Consider the following 10,000-nt stretch of genomic DNA (forward strand, 5'->3'; position numbering starts at 1 on the left):
ATATATATATATATATTATAAACTTACATCTTTTTGTTATAAAACGTATACATTTGTATATAATATTGCATGAACATATTTTTTTGTACTTATGAAAATATGTTATAAATAATTTTTGTTATATATTTTTTTTTTTATATATTATACATAATATATCTTTGGATTTTTATTTTTTCAATACATGATATTATATGAATCTACATAAATAAATATATAAAAAAAATTGAACACAATTACACATATAAATACTTTGAAATATAAAAAAAAAATGAATAATGTTGTTTTATATATTATATATATATATTTAAATTGATCCAATTTTGTTATTGTATAATTTATATATATATATATATATATATATATATTATATATATGTAATATAAAATAATATATATAAATTAATATATATATATATATATATTTATATGTATATGCTTTATTTTATAATTATATGCAAGGTTAAGGATAATATGGAGGAGGTTTTTCCTTTTTTTTTTTTTTTTTTCCATATTAAAAAAGAAATTAAATGGAAATTAACATTCATGTGAAATATTATAATATGGATTTATAAAAAAATAGGAACCGTAATTTTTTTTTAATATTTTAGAGTAGTCTATATAATTTATATATAATATATATATATATATATATATGAAAATTAACAAATCATAACAGTAATATATATATATATATATATATATATATATATATATAACTTTAATGAATAAATGTTATAATATTTGTTTTTATATATATATATTTATTTTTATTTTTATTTATTTATTCTTTTTTTCTCGTCAATGTTTTTTAAAGCCTTTTCCTTCACTTTATTTTTACAAGTTTCCATAGAAGAAAAAAATAAAAAGAGAAAGAAAATTAGTATAAAAAAATAAAGTTGAAAAGGTAAAAAATATATGTATATTTATTTATACATATTTTTTAATAGTATTTAGTATAGTCGTATAATAAACCCTTGAATCATTCTTTGTTTTTATAAATTTTTTGATCAGGGAAGGAACGTTGAATGTTTATATATATATATATATATATATATATATATATATATATATATATTTATTTATTTATATGTGTACTATCTTATAGTATGAAAGATTTGATGGATAGAAACGAAAAACATGTTTATGAAAAGTATATAGAGAATAAAAATAAAAATGATAATCGAATTGATGATAATAATAAGGCAAATTTTCATACAAATGTAAATAAGAATATTCACATGTATACAATGAAGAATTGGTTAAATAAAAAAGAAAAAGAGAATAGAAAGAAAAGTTTGTTCAATATGAATAAAACATATAAAGAAGATGATGAGAGAAATATATATTATAATAATAATAAGACTGATGATAATACATATAATAATGTGGTTGATGATAATTATATAAATAATAATAAGAATAAAATAATATTTCAACATTTTCGTAATACTGAAAGGAAGACATATTATAATGGTATGGTGAAAGGTAGAGAATTATTATATAAAAATATAAAAATGAATGAAAATAAGAATAATCAAATATCAAATATAAATTTAACTAATTATTTATTAGTACCTGATGAAATTAGACATAAATATACAAAAACATATTTATTTCAAATATCAAAAAGATTATTAGTTATGAAAAAGCCATGGAGATTACCAAAAAATGTCGAATTACAAATAAATAATGTATATCATTTATCGAATTATATAAAAGTATTAGAAAGAATAGCTAGTGAATATTTAAATGACCCACCTATTAATTATTATTATAGAGGTTTAGAATTATATAATAAAAATGTTTTTGCAAATATAGATTATTTATTAAAAAAGGTAGATATAAAAGAAGATACTCAAACTGTTCATTTAAAAAATCTAATTAAAATAAATGAATGTTATTATGATTTAAGTACATTCGGAAAATCACCTAATACTATATTTTATCAATCATATATTATTTTAGATATACATTCTAATACTTTAACATTAGAAGATGAATATGAAAACCTTTTTGAATCACAAATATTAAATTATGGATATGGAGAAAAAGAATATCCTAATTTAAAATATTTATTAAGTATCTCTAGTTCTATTTTATTTTGGTTAAATTTTAATAAAAAAGATAATTTCGCAATTATTAATTATCATAAAATCAGTTCTTTTATTCTTTTGATTTTTTCATGTGCTATGCTAGCCATTGATAATTCGCTAACATTTGATCAAATACAAGAAATTTTGTTTAAATCTTCAAAAATTAATAATAATGATAATGAAGATGATAATACTAATAGTGATACATCCTCCAATTATTTTTCTAATAATATTCATAATAATTCGGAACAACACAAAAAAAATATATATGAGGAAAACAACAGTACTCATAGAATGCATATCCATGAAAATAAAAAAAATAATAATATTAATAATATTAATAATTATTATATTCGTGGAGATGTAAAACAGCATGATGATATTTTGCTTAATAATAATTTATTACGTCCCAAATTATTATATAATGAGAAAAGGGAAGGCCTTGATGTTGAACCAAAATTATATCTACCCACTTATAATTATTTTGAAAATACGAACTCGAAGAAACTCTTAAATAAAGACGAACAATGTAGTGAGTCTACAACAGAATACAAAAATAATTATGTTCCTAATTATAATGAAAATATGCGGCATACTGTAAATGTAAATAGAAAAAATGTACTATATGAAAACGAATTTGACGATATGAAAAATAAAAAAAGTAAAGATGATAAAGTTTCAAGTACATCTTGTGGTATGGATTCATTAAATAAAGACACTAATAAAACAAATAATAAATTTAAGGATCATCATTTCTGGATCCCGTTTGATTATTGGAAGGCATCGCACAAAAGATATTTTTATTATATGTATGATTTAATAAAAAATAAAAATAAAAGAGTTGAAAATAATACTTTCAAAATAAAAAGTATTATATTTACAGATTATGCACCTTGTTCGGTTTCTATTGAGATTTATGAAATTATTTATAAGGATAATTCTGAATTGAATTCGGACCTCCTTTCTGAAAGTGAAACGGATGCGTACGATGAAAGCGAAGAAAATGATGAAAGCGAAGAGAATGATGAAAGCGAAGAGAATGATGAAAGCGAAGAGAATGATGAAAGCGAAGAGAATGATGAAAGCGAAGAGAATGATGAAAGCGAAGAAAATGATGAAAGCGAAGAAAATGATGAAATCCAACAAAATGATAAAATCCAACAAAATGATAAAATCCAACAAAATGATAAAATCCAACAAAATGATGAAATCCAACAAAATGATAAAATCCAACAAAATGTTGAAATCCAACAAAATGACGAATGTGGTGATAAATATATAAATACGAATAAGGGAAAAGGAACCGATACCATTTATGCAAATAATCAAAATTTAAAACATTATTCATTTCACAAAAACGGGAGAGGAATAGAATATGAGGAAAAAGGCCTATGGGTTTATTCTGATAGGGAAAAAAAGTTAGTTCCTGCTCCGAGAATACCAAAAGATGAATTCAAAAGATGTTCAAATGATGAAAACATTGATAATAATAACAATAGTGATTATAATAGTGATGATGATGATGACGAAAAGCATTTATGTGAATGTTCACTAAATAAACATCACGGAAGAAAAAAGACGAATAAGCAAAAGAATAAAAAAAAACAAAATATAAAAAAATTAAGCGTAGAGCACTTTAGTCAAACGGTTTATCCGAATGAAAATAATAAAAATAATATAAATAATAAAAATAATAAAAATAATATAAATAATATAAATAATATAAATAATATACATAATATAAATAATAAAAATAATATACATAATATAAATAATATAAATATAATAAATAATAAAATATATAGAAAAAATTTTAGTTGTAATGCACCAAGTCTTGAGACCAAACAAGCAAACATTTTAGATATAAATAATACACCCAGAATAGATTTTGATATATCCCATTTAAATCAAAGAAATAATAAAAAAAATAAAAAAAAAAAAAAAATACAAAGTGATAAAAATAGTGTAGTAGGTACAAATTATCAAAAGGATATACCTTTTAATAATAAAAGTGTAATAGGTTTATCACATAATAAAATTAATAGTTCAATTAATACACTTAATGTATTTAATGAAGATGATTCGTTAACATCTATAAATCAACATTCTGAAATACATTCCAGAGTAGAATCAGAATTTGATAAATTTGAAAAAAGTGTAACTCATTTATGGAGTAACTCTAATTTCCCATTAAAAAATCAAATAAAAAAGGTAAGTTCTGTATTTTCTCCTAGAACTATTAATTCAAATTCATCTTGTAAATCTATTTCTATTGTTGATAAGTTGACAAGTTCCAAAAGAGATGATTTTAGTTCTGGTAGGAGTATACAGACAAGTGAAAGCAAAGAATCCTTTTCTGATAACAAAAAAAATATTATATATGATCATTTTGATAAGAAGAAAAAAAGTTCATTTATTTATAATAAATCACAGATATTTCATAAGGATGAAAATAATATGAAAAATGACTTTAGTGAGTATTTAGAAAAAATGAAATCAAAAAGAAAAGAAACACACCAAATAGATAAGGAACAAGATATAAAACAAAATGTAGATGAATATTATCATTTGAAGAACGATAAAAAAAAAAATAATAAATACAAATTATATGGATTATTAAAAAATAATTACATAAAGGGTAAGGAAAAAGATACTAATGATAATGAAGAACAAGTTAAGTATCATATAAATCATGATTATGATAATGATAATTATTTAAATGAAAATATGAAAAAGAAAAAAAAAAAAATTAAATCAGAAGAAAAATGTAAATCAAATTCTTCCAAGTGTGGGTATGAATATTTTCTAAAATGTAATCCTATTAATTATAATGTAGTGTCATCTTATGAAAAGAATAAGAAAAAATATATCACTATTGATTTTACGCATGATGCAGAAGGTAATGTAAAAGAACATATAATATGTGGTGATATTTTGATATTAATAGGACATAAAAATATAGAGAAATTTCATAAAGGATTTTCAAGTTCCTATTCATTTCATACGGGATTTTTAAAAAAAGGATCATCAGAAGTTCTTCATCTAAAAAAAGAAGATATGGATATAAATATTAATTATGATAATTATATTCCGGATAATATGAAAATATCAATTATTCTAGATGCAGCTACAAAAGAAGATTGTTTAAGGTCATATAAAAAAAGTTTAAGAAGTAATAACAAAATGGAAGAGTTAGAAGCTTTGAAAAACTTCGAAAGAAGAAAATCTTTTATTTTAAATGATTCTGCTGAAAGTGTAATGAATATGTTACGTGATTTTCCTAGTGAATTTTCTCCATCAGAAAAAACCTATGATTATTTTGACAAAATCAATTCGTTAGAAAAAATGATGAAATGTGGAAAGAAGTCGGACGTAACAAATGAAAATTGTGCATCTACCGAAAATAATGATAGTTTAAAAGAGGTGGTAAAAAAGGAAAAAGAACAAGAACAAAAAAAAGATTTTGAAAAAGATAAAAATGGTAAAAATAATATATATGATGAAAATAATAAAAATATTATTTATGATGAAAATAATAAAAATATTATTTATGATGAAAATAATAAAAATATTATTTATGATGAAAATAACAAAAATAATATATATGATGAAAATAATAAAAATAATATATATGATGAAAGGGATAAACATCAAATATGTGATGAAAAGGATATTGTGGAAAAAAATAACAAAATAGATAATAAAACAAATGTTTGTGAATCCATTGTTGAAAAACACTATTGTGACCATTCAGATATGGAAAAAAATAAAGGACAAAAAATTGATATACAATATAGTATTGAGAAAAATCATTTTGATAGTATTCAAAATGATCCACTTGATGAAAAGGAAGAATTAAAGAATACATATAAAAAAGGTCATTCTTTTAATAAAGTTAAAGAATTATATGAACAAGAGAGTTTAGATATATATAATAAAAAGAATTTAGATTTTAATTCGAGATCTCATTATAATGCTTATTCGGTTTTTAATGAAAAGGAACCTACCCTAAAATATAATGCAACTAATATAACACAATTGTTAACATCTCTATTTGGTTTTAGAAATAGAGATGATAAATATTCATTAAATAAAAAACAAAGCATGTGTTCTTTATTAACTTCTAAGAAATCATATTCGAATATTATTTCGCTTAAAGATTATTTACAAAGACAATATGAAATAATCATTAAGCCTAGTGAAAATATAACATCTTTTGTTAAAAGCCATGTCATAAAAATAAATGTACCATTATTAAATTTTTTGAAAAAAATAACAAATCTTTCGAATATCAAAATTCAATTATCTTTGAAACTATGTAATAATGACCTTAATAAATCATTAAATTTTATTGTGTGTACATGGGGAATTAATATATTAAAAAAAAAAAGTTCTGCGAAATATTCCTCTAGTTGGAATCAAATACCAGAATATCGTAGAGAGTTCAAAAAAATTTTAGGATATCATAATTTTAGTAGTAAATCATCTCTTGACACATCTAAATGTGTAAATAAATTAGATAGTGTAAGTGAAATGGATAGTACTAATTATACGAATATTTCCTACTACAAAATGTTGAAGGATGTTAAAAGTTTGTATGATGAAGGTTCAAAAAAAAGAGTACATACAGATGAATGTATTTATCGAATTGAAGAAGAAGCAGAAGAAAAAAAAAAAAAAAACAAACAAGAAATTAATAATAATTATATTTTATCTCTTTTAAGAAAAAAAGAGAAAAACGATATAGGGAAACGTATAATAGATAGGAAAGAAAAAATAAAAGATGAAAAAGAAACTGATTATAGTCCTAAGGATACATCATCTGAAGTTAGTACAAGTACAGATATGATAAAATTTACACAATTGTATACCAACAAAAAGGAAAACAAGGAAAAAGAAGATAATCACGTACATCGTAAAATAACCAAATCTGATATTATAACAAATAAAAAAGAGAAACATGACGTAAATAATATAGAAGAGATACAAAAGAATGATACAGATATATTGATAAATAATGATGTGAATAAAAATAAGAATGATATGTTGAAACGTGCTGATAATTATATTATTAGTAATAATAATAATAATAATAATAGTAATATTTCTTTAAAAAAAACAATTGGAGAAAGTAGCTTTTTTTATGCTAAATTACCAAGTGGGGAACTTATCAAATTAAAAGTAAACGATTCTGTGGAATTAAGTACTCATGATAGCATGCCATTATTGTTAGTTGAACCCGTAGATGATATAACCGATGAAATGAAAAAAGGGATAACCGAATGGAACTCTCTTTCAAAAATGAACTCTCAAACGTTTAGTAAAGAAAATACAATGAGTGATAATAATAATTTACATAAAGATTATATTATTAACGATTTAGAAGTAATGTACAATAAATTGAATAAAAAGGGTAGTATTGAATCCACATTTAGTATGGAAAGTGAAAGAACTGTAACTTCAAGATTGTCCCCATCTATTCCTGGTGAAACATTAACATCTTTAGTAAATGTGAAGGACCAAAAGGAAATAATCGTTGAAGATAAAAAGGAAGTAATAGATGAAGATAAAAAAATAGAAAAAATTGAGGGCAAAAAGGAAATAATAGATGAAGATAAAAAAATAGAAAAAATTGAGGAGAAAAAGGAAATAATAGATGAAGATAAAAAAATAGAAAAAATTGAGGGCAAAAATGAAATAATAGATGAAGATAAAAAAATAGAAAAAATTGAGGACAAAAAGGAATCAAAAGTTGAACAAAAAATTGATGAAAAACAAAATAATGTTACAAGTGAGGAGAACAAAGCTGCAAACGATAAACAAATTAAAGTCAAAGCTATTGAAGCCTTACTTAAACAATCAAAAGCAAAAAGACCCCCTCCACCATTACCTGCTGCATTATTAAAATCTGTCAATGTTGCAAAGGAAAAACCTGAAATGAAAGAAGAAGAAATTGTAAAGACAGAAAATAATACGAAATTAGCCTTTACAAAAAAAGGAGGGAAAAAAATTCCAGCTCCTCCACCCTTTTTATTAAAAAAAATGGGAGATAAATCCATGTGTGTTTTAAAAAAATGTCCAGAAGCTTTTGGTTTGAAAAAAGCAGCTAAAGTTCCAGAAAAACGTCCCCTAGGAATAAAATTACATTGGCAATTATTACCTACTCATAAAATTGAAGGTACTGTTTTTAATGAAATAAAAACTCAAGAAGTAAAGTATAATTTAATTGATACGAAAGCGGTACATAAATTATTTGCAAGAGTAAAAGGGGAAAAGAAGATTATAAAAAAAAGTATAGATGATAAACAGAAAAAACCAGAAGAAAAATTAGTTACCGTATTAGATAGGACAAGGGCACAAAATATTGGTATATTATTAAGATTTCCAATGAGTACTCAAGAAATTGTTGATAAAATTAATTCTTTTGATCTGACGGATTTGAATGTAGACTTTTTACAAAAAGTATTACATATTATTCCATCAAAAGAAGAATGTGACGGTATATTACAAAAATTAGAAAATGAAAAAATAAAAACAGAACAATTCAGAGATGTTGAAAGGAAATTAATACCATTTGTATATCTAGATAAATGTCAAAGTAAAATACAAATATGTTTATTCTCTTTAAAATATGATAAAATGATTAATGAAATAAATAAAGATTTAGATATATATGATAAAGCTGTAAAAGAAGTTAGATCCAGTATACGATTAAGATCTTTATTAAAAGCTGTTTTAAAATGGGGAAATTATGTAAATTATGGTATTAATGATAATGAAGATTTAGTTGCTTTAGGATTTACTTTATCATCTGTTTTAAAATTAAGTGAATTTAAATCTTCCATTGATAGTAAAATAACATCTTTACATTATATTACCGTAACGTTATGTATGTATCTTCCAAATCTAAATATGAACTTATTAGAAAATGATTTGTTATCTGTTTTGACAGCATCAAAAATGTCTTCGGAATCTATAGATATTATTTTTTCTTCTTTAGAAAAAGAAATTACTTATATTAAGGGGCAATTAAAAACCAACTATGAAGAAAAATTTAAGGAAAAAATGATGTCCTTATTAGAAGATAGTGAACAAAAATATAATACAGCACAAAAACAATATGAACAAACTAAAAAAGATGTTAATGAATTAGGTATATATTTAGGTGAAGATATGCCAAAGAATGGTAATTTAGAAAATATTTTTATCATCTTATCATCAATTGTAGATAGCTTTACTAAATGTTATAAAGATATTTTAGCTAACCCAAAAAAATTTTCAATCATGTTAAATGAAGAAAGCTTGTTAGATGATTATTATAATGTTTTCTGTAAAGGTAAAAAACGACCTATCATAAAAATGAATAGCATTTCTACAAATTCAGATACCAAAGAAGACGATACGATCAAAAATAAAAGTATCCCAGATATTAAAATAAAAATTAATAAATCAAAAAGTGTCAGTGTAAAAAAAAATGACCACGGTAAAAGTACCATGTTTCAACTAAGAAATCAATTAATGCAAGATATACAAAATAGATCCATTTTAAAAAAATCGTTGGTATTTCCTAATACATCACAAAATGAATCTTCTTCTATTCAACCTTCTCAGCAAAATGGATTGGATAATAGTATAGCAAAAAATGAAACTGAACAAAATATTAAAAAGGAGGAAGAATTAAAAAGTGATAATGGCATCAAAATAAAGGAAGTCCAAACGTTAAATGAGGAAAGTAAAAATGTAAATGTTAATAACACAATGAATGATGTGGTAACTGTGGAAAATATGTCTGATGAGAAGCAAAATAAAGATATCAAAGTGGAAGATATAAATAATACATAAATTTGAATAGGTACCAAAAGGGATAAATATATAAATATATATATATATATATATATATAAATATAT

At 22.3% G+C, this 10,000-nt stretch overlaps 1 protein-coding gene across 1 annotated transcript; it reads left to right on the plus strand.

The window, feature by feature from the left end:
* Window positions 1–1,105: 1,105 nt before the first annotated feature.
* On the plus strand, window positions 1,106–9,934 carry PRSY57_1218300 (formin 2, putative; the record flags this gene model as incomplete). Its single annotated transcript, XM_012908609.2, has 1 exon — window positions 1,106–9,934. The coding sequence occupies one exon, from the start codon at window positions 1,106–1,108 to the stop codon at window positions 9,932–9,934; it is 8,829 nt and encodes a 2,942-aa protein (XP_012764063.2).
* Between the last annotated feature and the right edge of the window lie 66 nt (window positions 9,935–10,000).

Source organism: Plasmodium reichenowi, chromosome 12, assembly GCF_001601855.1.
Source record: "Plasmodium reichenowi strain SY57 chromosome 12, whole genome shotgun sequence".
In the NCBI taxonomy this organism is placed as follows: Eukaryota; Apicomplexa; class Aconoidasida; order Haemosporida; family Plasmodiidae; genus Plasmodium; species Plasmodium reichenowi.